The following is a 15339-nucleotide window of genomic DNA, read 5'->3' as shown; positions in this document are numbered from 1 at the left end:
CCCCCCCAGTCCGATCTTCTCTCGAGTCTCACCCCCCCAGTCCGATCTTCTCTCGAGTCTCACCCTCGCAGTCCGATCTTCTCTCGAGTCTTACCCCCCCCCCAGTCTGATCTTCTCTCAAGTCTCACCCCCCCAGTTTGATCTTCTCTCGAGTCTTACCCCCCCAGTCCGATCTTCTCTTGAGTCTTACCCCCCCAGTCCGATCTTCTCTCGAGTCTTACCCCCCCAGTCCGATCTTCTCTCGAGTCTTACCCCCCCAGTCCGATCTTCTCTTGAGTCTTACCCCCCCAGTCCGATCTTCTCTCGAGTCTTACCCCCCCAGTCCGATCTTCTCTCGAGTCTTACCCCCCCAGTCCGATCTTCTCTCGAGTCTTACCCCCCAAGTCCGATCTTCTCTCGAGTCTTACCCCCCAAGTCCGATCTTCTCTCAAGTCTTACCCCCCCAGTCCAATCTTCTCTCGAGTCTTACCCCCCCAGCCTGATCTCCTCTCGAGTCTTACCCCCCCAGTCTGATCTTCTCTCGAGTCTCACCCTCCCAGTCCGATCTTCTCTCGAGTCTTACCCCCCCCAGTCCGATCTTCTCTCGAGTCTCACCCTCCCAGTCCGATCTTCTCTCGAGTCTTACCCCCCCCCCCCAGTCCGATCTTCTCTCGAGTCTTACCCCCCCCCAGTCCGATCTTCTCTCGAGTCTCACCCTCCCAGTCCGATCTTCTCTCTAGTCTTACCCCCCCCCCCAGTCCGATCTTCTCTCGAGTCTCACCCCCCCAGTCCAATCTTCTCTCGAGTCTTACCCCCCCCAATCCGATCTTCTCTCGAGTCTTACCCCCCAAACCCGATCTTCTCTCGAGTCTTACCCCCCCAGTCCGATCTTCTCTTGAGTCTTACCCCCCAGTCCGATCTTCTCTCGAGTCTCACCCCCCAGTCCGATCTTCTCTCGAGTCTTACCCCCCCAGTCCGATCTTCTCTCGAGTCTTACCCCCCCCCAGTCCGATCTTCTCTCGAGTCTTACCCCCCAGTCCGATCTTCTCTCGAGTCTTACCCCCCCCCAGTCCGAACTTCTCTCGAGTCTTACCCCCTGCCTGCCGAAAGATCGGAAACCATGACCGGCGTATTGTCCTTCCATCCTATAAAATGATATATATACTCGTCTAACCACCTGCCTTCCGGAAAGGTTTTACCCCCCCCCCCCATCATGACCAGGGCAATTGTTGCTAATCAGCACTGCGTCACTTTAATGCAGTCATGCAACGTTGTACCCAAATTACATTTATAAAAAATGTTTTACACAAATAGAGCTTACTTTTGGTGGTATTTGATCACCTCTGTTTTTTTTTTCCTTCTTCTTTTTTTATATATAAACAAAAAAATACAGAAAATGTTGATGGATGGAGACATGGATGAATGGGGGAGTGGAAGCATGAATGGAGACATGGATGGATGGGGGAGTGGAAGGATGGATGGAGACATGGATGGATGGGGGAGTGGAAGGATGGATGGAGAAATGGATGGGGGAGTGGAAGGATGTATGGAGACATGGAAGGATGGGGGAGTGGAAGGATGGATGGGGGAGTGGAAGGATGGATGGAGACATGGAAGGATGGGGGAGTGGAAGGATGGATGGAGACATGGATGGATGGGGGAGTGGAAGGATGGATGGCGGAGTGGAAGGAAGGATGGAGACATGGATGGATGGGGGAGTGGAAGGATGGATGGAGACATGGATGGATGGGGCAGTGGAAAGATGGAATGGGGAGTGGAAGGATGGATGGAGACATGGATGGATGGGGGAGTGGAAGGATGGATGGAGACATGGATGGATGGGGGAGTGGAAGGATGGGGAGTGGAAGGATGGGGAGTGGAAGGATGGGGGAGTGGAAGGATGGAGGGAGACATGGATGGGTGGGGGAGTGGAAGGATGGAGGGAGATATGGATGGGTGGGGGAGTGGAAGGATGGAGGGAGATATGGATGGATGGGGGAGTGGAAGGATGGAGGGAGACATGGATGGGTGGGGGAGTGGAAGGATGGAGGGAGATATGGATGGATGGATGGGGAGTGGAAGGATGGATGGAGACATGGAAGGATGGGGAGTGGAAGGATGGAGGGAGATTGGTGGGACGGATCTAGTGGGCGTGTCCTTTCATTCTTTGTAGTAAAACTGCCGGAACACAAAGGGAAGGAAATCTCATTACAAAGCAGAAATCTTTTCTTTTTTTTCTCGTCGCCTGAATTCTGACACTAAATGAGAATTCCACGTTCCCCTCTAAATGCCTCGGAGTTTCTCAAAGCGGCGGCCCCTTTACCCTAAATCACCGCGGCCTTCGCTGCGCCACTTCTCCCCGCCACGTTTTATGGCGCTCCAGCATATCACTTTCCTTATTTTATACACTGTGCTGTTATAAAGTAATGGTTCTTTCATCTGCATTTTATCTCCAAGTAGTACATTTTAATAGTTACTTCAGGTCTACGGCACTCATGGAACTTTTAGCGCCGTGTGCACCGGATACACCATAAAGATTAATGCCCAAGAATTTACATTGTTATAATGCCTCTCTCGCTTTTCACGGCACCCTGAAGTTCCGTTTGACGTTTGGAGAATAGGGAGGAAAATTTGGACTAGTAATGGCGGAATTTTTTGCAAGCTATGGGGAAAAGCGGGTCAATTTATCATCGGCTTGGTCTAGGGGATGGCAGAGAATTATGTGGCCGCGGCTCTGAGGTATCGGTGTTTGTAGCACATTATTCTATTGCCGGGCCGCTTTCCAGATGAGAAGATCTTTTATGTTGTCCTTCAACAAAGAGCAAAAGAGCAATCGCGATGTACAGTGCGCGGAAATCCGGAGCCAACCACCCAGTGCCACTTTTCTCACGTCTGAAGGGTAAAACTCCCATTTTTATCGCCTTCTGTGTCCTTTGGGCAATCCAAAGATATGTAGTGCCGACCCCTAACAGGTCCTACAGATTCGTCCTAGGTTCTCTTCCCAGGTTGGAGTAAGGAATACCAGTCACGCAACTCACTAATGATTTACTAACTACGAAAACCAATGGCCGCTACTCCATGCTCACACTACTGGACCATTATGTGGCCTTTGATACTGTGGACCATCTCCATCCCCTCCAAAAAAATCCACCCTCTTGGCGTTCAAGACTCTGCTCTCTCCTGGTTCTCCTCCTACCCATCACAGCGCTCCTTCATTGTTACCTATAACTCTGTCTCCTCCTCTCCACCTCCTCTTTCTGTAGGGGGGTCCTCCATGGTTCTGTCCTTGAACCCCTTCTTTTCTCCATTTAAACCTCCTCTCTTGGTCAATTTATAAACTCCCATGGCTTCCAGTACCATCTCTATGGTCATTACACCATGAATACCAGTCACGCACCAAATTCACTAATAATTTACTAACTACGAAAACCAATGGCCGCTACGCCATACTCACACTACTGGACCTTTATGTGGCCTTTGATACTGTGGACCATCCCCATCTCCTCCAAAAAATTCCACCCTCTTGGCGTTCAAGACTCTGCTCTCTCCTGGTTCTCCTCCTACCCATCACAGCGTTCCTTCATCGTTACCTATAACTCTGTCTCCTCCTCTCCACTTCCCCTTTCTATAAGGGGGTCCCCCAAGGTTCTGTCCTTGAACCCCTTCTCTTCTCCATGTAAACCCCTTCAAGACTCTGCTCTCTCCTGGTTCTCCTCCTACCGACCACAGCGCTCCTTCATTGTTACCTCCTCCTCTCCACTTCCTCTTTCCATAGGGGGGTCCTCCAAGGTTCTGTCCTTGAACCCCTTCTCTTCTCCATCTAAACCTCCCCTCTTGGTCAATTTATAAACTCCCACGGCTTCCATTACCATCTCTATGGTCATGACACCAACATCTCTGTACTCCTTCCTTCCCCCCTTCAGTCTCCTCTTACATTACTAACTTATTTACTGACATATCAGACCGGATGTCACTCCACTTCCTCACACTCAATCTTTCTAAAACTGAGCTCATTAATATTTCCTCCTGCCCGTGCCCCCTCCCCCCCCTCCCCTGACTTCAGGATCAATAATACAACCATCATTCTATCCCCTAATGCCCGGGTACGAGGTCTAATCCTGGACTCTGACCTCTCCTTTCATCCCCAAATCCAATCGCTGTCCAAATCTTACAGACGTCGCCTCCGTAACATCTCTAAAATACGCCCCTCAAGCTACTTATTCACTCCTTTGTTATCTCTCGCCTTGACTATTGGAACTTCCTCCTCATTGGCCGAACTCTCCACAAGCTGTCCCCTCTTCAGATTATCATGAATGCTGATGCTAGACTCCTCCACCTTACCAACCATGCAGTGTCCTCCACCCCTCTCTACCAATCCCTCCACTGGCCTCCATTCCATGTCCTCCACCCCTCTCTACCAATCCCTCCACTGGCCTCCATTCAGTGTCCTCCACCCCTCTCTACCAATCCCTCCACTGTCCTCCACCCCTCTCTACCAATCCCTCCACTGGTCTCCATTCAGTGTCCTCCACCCCTCTCTACCAATCCCTCCACTGACCTCCATTCAGTGTCCTCCTCCCCTCTCTACCAATCCCTCCACTGGTCTCCATTCAGTGTCCTCCACCCCTCTCTACCAATCCCTCCACTGGTCTCCATTCAGTGTCCTCCACCCCTCTCTACCAATCCCTCCACTGGTCTCCATTCAGTGTCCTCCACCCCTCTCTACCAATCCCTCCACTGACCTCCATTCAGTGTCCTCCACCCCTCTCTACCAATCCCTCCACTGGTCTCCATTCAGTGTCCTCCACCCCTCTCTACCAATCCCTCCACTGACCTCCATTCAGTGTCCTCCACCCCTCTCTACCAATCCCTCCACTGGTCTCCATTCAGTGTCCTCCACCCCTCTCTACCAATCCCTCCACTGACCTCCATTCAGTGTCCTCCACCCCTCTCCACCAATCCCTCCACTGACCTCCATTCAGTGTCCTCCACCCCTCTCTACCAATCCCTCCACTGACCTCCATTCAGTGTCCTCCTCCCCTCTCTACCAATCCCTCCACTGGTCTCCATTCAGTGTCCTCCACCCCTCTCTACCAATCCCTCCACTGACCTCCATTCAGTGTCCTCCACCCCTCTCTACCAATCCCTCCACTGTCCTCCATTCAGTGTCCTCCACCCCTCTCTACCAATCCCTCCACTGACCTCCATTCAGTGCCCTCCACCCCTCTCTACCAATCTCTCCACTGACCTCCATTCAGTGTCCTCCACCCCTCTCTACCAATCCCTCCACTGACCTCCATTCAGTGTCCTCCACCCCTCTCTACCAATCCCTCCACTGACCTCCATTCAGTGTCCTCCACCCCTCTCTACCAATCCCTCCACTGACCTCCATTCAGTGTCCTCCACTCCTCTCTACCAATCCCTCCACTGATCTCTATTCAGTGTCCTTCACCCCTCTCTACCAATCCCTCCACTGGTCTCCATTCAGTGTCCTTCACCCCTCTCTACCAATCCCTCCACTGGTCTCCATTCAGTGTCCTCCACCCCTCTCTACCAATCCCTCCACTGACCTCCATTCCTGAAATAATGTGTCTATGAAGTATTTAATAAACAACCATTTTACGTAACCAAATGCTTCTGAAAAGTTGCCGTTACATTGTTCCCAATGATATAAAAATCCAGCGATGTCCTCAGGGGGTGGAGATGGCTCCCCGGCCCCCCTTTGTTTTTGGGGCTCATATATGGGAACCGGTTTCAGAGGAAGGCAGCCGCCGGCAGCCAATGAATAACCCCCATTCATATTGTGTATAATCGATCATATTAGTCGGCGCTCCACCTGTAGCCGATGCAGGGCCCATTACAGGAGGTTATTTACACCGCGGTGGGGGAAGGGAATGTTGTTTCAATTTGCAGTATTTCACTTCCAGATTTTCACTTCCCGTTATCTCTTCTATTCTTCTATATCTCTGACATGTATAGTTCCGTGATTTGTGCGTTCAATTCCCTTCACGTTTCTCTTCTTATAGGGATAGAAGTGGATGAAATTGCTATTTTATTTACAGTAGAGTTCTAAGAAAAAATCTTTTATGGCTCTATAATGCAAAAATGCTTCACATTACCGGGGAGCCGACCGAACATGAAAGGGGAGGTTCTCGCACTAACTTTTATTTCATTTATTTTTTACACCATCTTATTGGTTCGTTTCTTCTTCAGTATTTATTCCTAACTTTGTAATGAGAACTAATACAGCGGAACTTCGGATTGCGAGTAACTCGGCTTTACGATCGTTTCGCACTACGAGCTGTTTTTTTTTTTTTTATTCTGACTCGTTTTGCGAGCGTTGTCTCGGAAGACAAGCAGGATTCAAGCCTCTGGGGTGAGCAGTACCGCTTTTGGCCATAGGTGCGGGGGGGCGCCGGTGATGCTTGGAGATGTTTGGAGACACTAGGAGATGCTCAGAGACACCAGGAAAAGCTCTGAGACGCTCTGAGACACTAGGAGACGCTCTGAGACACTCTGAGACACTAGGAAAAGCTCTGAGACACTAGGAAAGGCTCTGAGACACTAGGAAAAGCTCTGAGACACTAGGAAAAGCTCTGAGACACTAAGAAACGCTCTGAGACACTAAGAGAAGCTCTGAGACACTCTGGGACACCAGGAAAAGCTCTGAGATGCTCTGAGACACTAGGAGATGCTCTGAGACACTCTGAGACACTAGGGAAAGCTGTGAGACGCTCTGAGACACTAAGAGACGCTCTGAGACACTAGGAGACGCTCTGAGACACTAAGAGACGCTCTGAGACACTAAGAGACACTCTGAGACACCAGGAAAGGCTCTGAGATGCTCTGAGACACTAGGAGATGCTCTGAGACACTAAGAGACACTAAGAGACACTAAGAGACGCTCTGAGACACTAAGAGACACTCTGAGACACTCTGAGGCCCCGTACACACGACAGAGGAACTCGACGTGCTTGGCACGTCGAGTTCCTCGTCGAGTTTTGGGATGAAGCCGCCGAGGAGCTCGGCGGGCCGGCCTCTCCCATAGAAGAACGAGGACAACGAGAAAATAGAGAACATGTTCTCTATTTTCTCGTCAAGTTCCTCGGCGGCTCCATCGAGCCAAAACTGTACAGACAACAGAGATTCTCGGCAGAATCCGGGTTTTGACCGAGTTTCTCAGTGAATTCTGCCGAGAAACTCTGTCGTGTGTACGAGGCCTGAGACACCAGGAAAAGCTCTGAGATGCTCTGAGACACTAGGAGATGCTCTGAGACACTCTGAGACACCAGGAAAAGCTCTGAGATGCTCTGAGACACTAGGAGACACTTTGAGACACTCTGAGACACTAGGAGGCGCTCTGAGACACTAGGAGACACTAGAAGACGCTCTGAGACGCTAGGAGACGCTCTGAGACACTAGGAGACGCTCTGAGACACTCTGAGACACTCTGAGACACTAGGAGACACTAGGAGACACTCTGAGACACTAGGAGACGCTCTGAGACACTAAGAGACACTAGGAGACGCTCTGAGACACCAGGAAAAGCTCTGAGATGCTCTGAGACACTAAGAGACGCTCTGAGACACTAGGAGATGCTCTGAGACACTCTGAGACACTAGGAAAAGCTCTGAGACACTCTGAGACACTAGGAGATGCTCTGAGACACTAGGAGATGCTCTGAGACACTCTGAGACACTAGGAAAAGCTCTGAGAGACTAGGAGATGCTCTGAGACACTCTGAGACACTAGGAAAAGCTCTGAGACACTAGGAGATGCTCTGAGACACTCTGAGACACTAGGAAAAGCTCTGAGACACTAGGAGATGCTCTGAGACACTCTGAGACACTAGGAAAAGCTCTGAGACACTAGGAGATGCTCTGAGACACTCTGAGACACTAGGAAAAGCTCTGAGACACTAGGAGATGCTCTGAGACACTCTGAGACACTAGGAGATGCTCTGTGGCACTAGGAGACGCTCGGAGATGCTCTGAGGCAGGGGTCTCCAAACTTTCTAAACAAAGGGCTGGATTACTATCCTCCAGATTTTAAGGGGGCCGGACTGTGGCCATCAGGAGTACAAAAGCCCCCATCATTGGTGTCATTGGACCCCATCATTGGTGTCATTGGGAGAGATTCTGCCCCATCACTGGGAGGAATTCTGCCCCATCATTCAGTGTCATTGGGAGGAATTCTGCCGCATCAGTTAGGCTTAACAAGTGACGCAGTGCATAGGATGAGGGGAGGAGCCAGTACACCTGTATACGATTGAAGGGGAGGGGCGGAGTTAGGCTTAACAAGTGGCACTGTAAGCAGGATAAGGGGAGGAGCCAGTACACCTGTATAAGACTGAAGGGGAGGGGCGGAGTTAGGTTTAACAAGTGGCGCTGTGCGTAGGATGAGGGGAGGAGCCTGTACACCTGTATAAGACTGAAGGGGAGGGGCGGAGGGAGGAGTTGACTCTCCAGCATCCACCACAAGCAGGACTATCATTTTAAGGCAAGGTGACTCTTTCTGCTCTGTTGGATTTGCTGACAGCATTTTCCGTGTGGAATTTCCAGCGACGGGGAGACTCCTGGCGGCAGACGTTTAATAATCATTACGGCCGCACATCTGATCGCCTTCCAGCAGCTCTCAATGCATTAGCTATTAATCAATGTGTTAAATAAGTGAAAAAAAAAAAAAAAAGCCGGGATAGTTGTTGCCGCGTCTGCCGGAGAGATCTAAGCGGGGAGTGGGGAGCGGGGAGCAGGAAGCGGGTGTCATACCTGACATGCAGTAAATGGTTTGATCCTCCAGAGGAAGGGAGGGATGTAAAGCGGGAAGCGGGGAGTGGGGAGTGGGGAGTGGGGAGCGGGGAGCGGGGAGCGGGGAGTGGGGAGCGGGGAGCCGGTGTCATACCTGACATGCAGTAAATGGTTTGATCCTCCAGAGGAAGGGAGGGATGTCGAGAACTGAAATCTGGATGCTGAAGGTATTCCCCTTGAAATGAAGCAACTTTGGTTCTTCCAGGAGCTGTCCTCCTTGGTGTCGCTCGTCGGCCAGCACTTCCTGCGGAGAGAGAAGGAGGGAAATCAATAAGAGGAGGAGCCCGCCGCCGAGGGCGATAGAAGGTGGCCGGGTGGCATTTTGAATAATGTCAGGCTGGATGGAAATCATCATAAAAGAGAGAAAAGAATAATGCGATTAGTGCCCGGCCCGCCGCATGGAACTCGCCCGTCATTTAGCGGCGATGGAATGACAGCGCAAATTCTAATAACAAACATATTACAAATATTTCACCGCGCCGCGGCTAAATCAAGTGACAAGAGCTTATAATAAAAACGAATGCCAACGCGTTTCTTCTTCACCGCCTGCCAATCGTTTTATGAAGATTGAGGGCCCATTCACAACGGAAGCTGCACGTTCACGCATTTTTCATAATCGTGCCAGTGCTGCCAATCTGTGCCCCCCCAGTGCTGTCAATCAGTGCCCACCAGTGCCCCTATTGTGGATTGCTGTATTGTTTACATGCATCCTGATGAAGCCAATTTTGGTGAAACACGTGGACACATAAAGACCCTATAATCAGCATTGGAATTGCCACGCATCATTTATTGTTATATATGTACAGTCAATCCTACAACTATAATCAGAAAGATACAAATATACTATATGAAATCTTGTTTTTTTAACCTCTTAGAGACCGTCCCGCGCACATATACTGCGGCAGGGCGGCGACTCTCTGCCAGATCACGTGATCTGACACTTCCAAGTCTGGGGCGTGCGCATGCTGCCAGCAACCCGCTCCCGCTGCGATTGGACACAGCGGGAGCCAATCAGCGGGTAAACAAGGCAGAACGCCGCTCTGTGAGAGGGGAATGTACCGATCCTGTGTTTCTGCTAAGCAGGAACACGCATCTTTACTAGACGCTGGCGGTTCGTTTCGCTCCGAATTAAAAATCTGTTTTTTTTTTCTTAAATTCGGATGTATCCAAATTTCCGAATTAGAATAGAACGGAATTTTAATAATAGATGTTATGGGGACGTAGTATATTTTTTATGCACCTTCCTCTGATTTTCTATACTGTAAGCTGCTATGGGGCCTGAGCCTTGCGGAGAAGTGTTACCTCTGTAGCGGCGGCACGTGGTCTCCTCCGTGGTTATATATAGAAATGAGAGCCGCCCAGGGCTGATTCTGCAGCAAGTAGAACATTCTAGCTGTGAGAAGGGACAAGCATAGATCATTCCGGGGAAGAGAGAAAATTGCTGCATCTGACACTCGGATTTTATTATAAGAACAAAGGCAGAGGAACCTCTTTGATTTGCCCTTCGGATCGCCAACCTGATGAGACTGAAACTTTGTCCTTTTCTTTGTCTGCCATTAGAATGAGAACAATCTGAAAGCTGGGGAAAGGGTTGGGGGCCTCCTCTCCTCTTCCTCTCCTCCTCCTCTCCTCCTCTCCTCCTCCTCTCCTCCTCCTCCTCCTCTTCTCCTTCCCTCCTCCCCTCCTTCTCTTCTCCTCCTCCCCTCCTCTCCTCCTCCCCTCTTCTCCTCCTCTTCTCCTTCTCCTCCTCCTCCTCTTCTCCTCCCCTCCTCTTCTCCTCCTCTCCTCCTCCTCCTCTCTTCCTCCCCTCTTCTCCTCCTCTTCTCCTCCTCTCCTCCTCTTCTCCTCCTCTCCTCCTCTAATCCTCCTCCTCTCCTCCTCCCCTCTTCTCCTCCTCCCCTCTTCTCCTCCTCTCCTCCTCTCCTCCTCTTCTCCTCTCCTCCCCTCCTCCCCTCCTCCTATCTTCCTCCCCTCCTCTCCTCCTCTTCTCCTCTCCTCCTCCTCCCCTCCTCTCCTCCTCCTCTCCTCCTCTCCTCCTCTCCTCCTCCCCTCTTCTCCTCTCCTCCTCCCCTCCTCTTCTCCTTCCCTCCTCCTCTCCTCCTCTTCTCCTCCTCTCCTCCTCTCCTCCTCTCCTCCTCTTCTCCTCCTCCCCTCTTCTCCTCCTCTTCTCCTTCTCCTCCTCCTCCTCTCTTCCTCCCCTCTTCTCCTCCTCTTCTCCTCCTCTCCTCCTCTTCTCCTCCTCTAATCCTCCTCTTCTCCTCCTCCCCTCTTCTCCTCCTCTCCTCTTCTCCTCCCCTCCTCTTCTCCTCTTCTCCTCCTCTCCTCCTCCTCCTCTCTTCCTCCCCTCTTCTCCTCCTCTTCTCCTCCTCTCCTCCTCTTCTCCTCCTCTCCTCCCCTCCTCTTCTCCTCCCCTCCTCTTCTCCTCTTCTCCTCCTCTCCTCCTCCTCCTCTCTTCCTCCCCTCTTCTCCTCCTCCTCCTCCTCCTCTCCTCCTCTTCTCCTCCTCTCCTCCTCTTCTCCTCTTCTCCTCTCCTCCTCTCCTTCTTCTCCTCCTCTCCTCCTCTCCTTCTCCTCCTCTCCTCCTCCTCTCCTCCTCCTCTCCTCCTCCTCTCCTCCTCCTCCTCCTCCTCTCCTCCTCTTCTCCTCCTCTCCTCCTCTTCTCCTCTTCTCCTCTCCTCCTCTCCTTCTTCTCCTCCTCTCCTCCTCTCCTTCTCCTCCTCTCCTCCTCCTCTCCTCCTCCTCTCCTCCTCCTCTCCTCCTCCTCCTCTCCTCCCCTCCTCCTCCTCCTCCTCTCCTCCTCCTCTCCTCCTCTCCTCCTCCTCTCCTCCTCCTCCTCTCCTCCTCTCCTCCTCTCCTCCTCCTCTCCTCCTCCTCTTCTCCCCCTCTTCTCCTCCTCCCCTCCTCCTCTTCTCCTCTTCTCATCCTCTCCTCCTCTCCTCCTCCTCCTCCTCCTCCTCTTCTCCTCTCCTCCTCTCCTCCTCCTCTCCTCTTCTCCTCCTCTCCTTCTCCTCCTCTCCTCCTCTCTTACTCTCCTCCTCCTCTCCTCCTCACCTCCTCTCCTCCTCCTCTCCTCCTCTCTTACTCTCCTTCTCCTCTCCTCCTCTCCTCCTCCTCCTCCTCCTCCTCCTCCTCTCTTACTCTCCTCCTCCTCTCCTCCTCCTCTCACAGTCTGGGCTCCCCCGAAAACGTCTCTGATTATCCTGCCGCGCGGTTTGGAAGGACGTCTCTACTCTACCCCGAGGTTCTGCTTAGGGGCCCCTCACTCCTCCTATCTATATCCTGAGACTATGGCGTGGAATAAGGGCGGTTTTTATTATTTATATTAATTTGTTACGTTCCATTCGTTTAGACGCAACATTCGTTATTTTGGATAATTCGTAACTTCGGATAAATTTGTATTTGATACTTTCACTAACAGCCAAATTTGAAAGGAAAAATTCAAATACCTATCATTTAATCCAGGGCTCGTCAAAATCCGGGCCCCCGGTCGCAATTGCGACAAGAAATTGTGACCTGGCGCCCACGCCCGCTGGTAATTGAGGCCGCGGCTTCGCGGCCTACAAGGCCGCAAAGTCGCGGGCTCAATTACCGGCCGCCGCGGGCCCGCCGCAATCGCGATCCTGTATCTCCGTGGGCCAGAGCCTTGAATGGTTACATTTAATGAAGGTGCAACATTTAGCAACTTATTGCTACACTTAGAGGCGCCTCTCTTCTCTTTTATACTCTGGAGCTCCTGCTGGATTTTGCTTCTGATCCCCTTGGGGAGGCTTCCATTGGTGGATGGACATGTTATGGTCACATCGCTAGAATCTTTTTATATGGACTATTAACTGAAGAATTTATGAATAAATGGTTGTGGAACGAATCATCTGAGTTTCCATTATTTCTTATGGGGAAATTCGCTTTGATATACAAGTGCTTTGGATTACAAGCATGTTTCTGGAACGAATTATGTTCGCAATCCGAGGTTTTACTGTAGATAAGTTATTGTTAGTTAGCTATTCTTTCTTATTTTCGGATTTTCTTTCTTTATTTTCGGATTTACGAATTTTCCAATTGCAATCATAACGAATGACCCGAAAAAAAACAAAAGACAAAAAACAAATGAAACAAAAAAAAAACTAATTTTTCGGCAGTGCACGTCTACTCTTGTACAGATCCAATAACATAAATATCAACACACATACAAGTCCACGCATTTCACAGCCCACCGCTGCTTCTTCAGGACTGGATAGAAGACATACAAATGATATATATAGAATGTTGTTAATGAATCTGTCTAAAACAGACAATACAATCAAATCAATAACTGTATAAAGAAAACATTTCATCCCGATCAATAATAATATCTGGATTAAATGTTTAATGTCTAACATTTTCAAAGGTCCACATATCGCGTTCTACATTTAGCATCTCATATAGAGAGGCGTGTCCTCGGTGATGGATTGTATTGATAGACCACGTGGTGCACAATTTGGCGTGGTTCTGAGCAGGACTGGGACAAAAATTTGGCCCTGGACTTCATGCAGACCGGCCCACTTTAATTTTGCAAACACACAAAAACAGTATATAAACTATACGCAATTGCGCAAAAAAACTCCCCCTTAAAGTGGTTGTAAACCCTCGATTATAACATTCTTGAAAAAATTAGCACATAACACAAGCAGCTGATCGCTGCATGTGAAAGTTTACTCACCGCTGTCATTAGCTGTAAATCATTTTTTTTTTCGTTTTGATGACGTCACCGCGCTTGCGCATTGTAGCCCCGCAAATCCGGCCATTTGAAGCCTTGCCGAGTTTTCATCTACATTTCCGGCAGTAAATGTGAGCGAGCTCCATGAGCGAGCTTCCCCTCTGTCCTCAGAAGAGAAGTCTCGCGATGTTACAGTCCTCCTGTTTCTGATAACTCCTCCCCCCCGTGTGACTGAACAACACTGCAGCCTCAGACATTGGAACGAGTATATTGGTTGCCGTGGTAACGGCAATCCAGATCGAGGCTTGGTTACAGCGGTACGATGCATGCGGAAGATTTCTAACAGAGACCCAGTAAGGGCGGAAGTGACATCAGAAGGAGAAGCAATGAACAGGAGCTAGAATGGCGATTTCTATACCCGGAAGCATTGGAAAAAAAAACGCTAGCCAACAGGTATTTGCGGGCCTCGTTTTTTTAAATAATAAATGTAATAAGCATTGCAATGACCTTGGCTAATAGAATAACTAAAAAATAGAAAAAGTAGCCGAGGGTTTACAACCGCTTTAAGTCCCTAGAGAACCCCCCCTCACATCAGGGTCCCCAGAGAGCCCCTCTACATCAGAGTCCCCAGAGAGCCTCAGCCTTGCACCGGGGTCCCCAGAGAGCCCCCCACTTACATCAGGGTCCCCAGAGAGCCTCCACCTTACATCAGGGTCCCCAGAGAGCCTCCACCTTACATCAGAGTCCCCAGAGAGCCTCAGCCTTGCACCGGGGTCCCCAGAGAGCCCCCCACTTACATCAGGGTCCCCAGAGAGCCTCCCCATACATCAGGGTCCCCAGAGAGCCTCCCCATACATCAGGGTCCCCAGAGAGCCCCCCCACTTACATCAGGGTTCCCAGAGAGCCTCCCCTTACATCAGGGTCCCCAGTGAGCCTCCCCTTACATCAGGGTCCCCAGAGAGCCCCTCACTTACATCAGAGAGGGCAGCCAGTGAGAGATGATGTAATCTCTCTGCTGCCCATGGCTGCACAGTGAGGCAGAACAGTGGTGATGCAGGTCGGGCAGTGAGAAAGGATGTAATCTCTCTGCTCTCTCGCTCACATAAGGGTCACCAGAGAGACCCCCCTACATCAGAGTCCCCAGAGAGCCTCAGCCTTGCATCGGGGTCCCCAGAGAGCCCCCCCTTACATCAGGGTCCCCAGAGAGCCTCCCCATATATCAGGTTCCCCAGAGAGCCTCCCCCCCTACATCAGAGCCCCCAGAGAGCCTCAGCCTTGCACCGGGGTCCCCAGAGAGCCCCCCCACTTACATAAGGGTCCCCAGAGAGCCCCCCCACTTACATAAGGGTCCCCAGAGAGCATCCCCCTTACATCAGGGTCCCCAGAGAGCCTCCCCCTTACATCAGGGTCCCCAGAGAGCCTTAGCCTTGCACCGGAGCCCCCAGAGAGCCCCCCTTACATCAGGGTCCCTACAGAGCCTCCCCCTTACATCAGGATCCCCAGAGAGCCTCCCCCTTACATCAGGGTCCCCAGAGAGCCTTAGCCTTGCACTGGAGTCCCCAGAGAGCCTCCCCCTTACATCAGGATCCCCAGAGAGCCTCCACCTTACATCAGGATCCCCAGAGAGAGGGCGGCCAGTGAGAGATGATGTAATCTCTCTGCTGCCCACGGCTGCACAGTGAGGGTGGAACAGCGGTGATGCAGGTCGGGCGGTGAGAAATTATGTCATCTCTGCTCTCTTGCTCACCCGTGCTGCCTGCGACATGGATGCAGAGAGGACTGGTAGTGGGCCACAGCCCTGTAGGTTGGGGACCCCTGAGACTCTGGGCTATAGCCCCAAAAGCCACCCCCATAGCAACGC

At 51.2% G+C, this 15339-nt stretch overlaps 1 protein-coding gene across 1 annotated transcript in view; it reads right to left on the bottom strand.

Moving 5' to 3' along the window:
• The window catches only part of UNC5D (unc-5 netrin receptor D), a 500326-nt gene that overhangs the window by 71107 nt on the left and 413880 nt on the right, over window positions 1-15339 (bottom strand). Inside the window, exon 14 of the mRNA XM_040341477.1 lies at window positions 8881-9030. Coding sequence (XP_040197411.1) covers window positions 8881-9030 — 150 coding nt within the window. The remainder of the gene's footprint in view (window positions 1-8880; window positions 9031-15339) is intronic.

This window comes from Rana temporaria, chromosome 3 (assembly GCF_905171775.1).
Source record: "Rana temporaria chromosome 3, aRanTem1.1, whole genome shotgun sequence".
Classification (NCBI taxonomy): Eukaryota; Metazoa; Chordata; class Amphibia; order Anura; family Ranidae; genus Rana; species Rana temporaria.
This window is presented reverse-complemented; position numbering and strand designations above follow the sequence as displayed.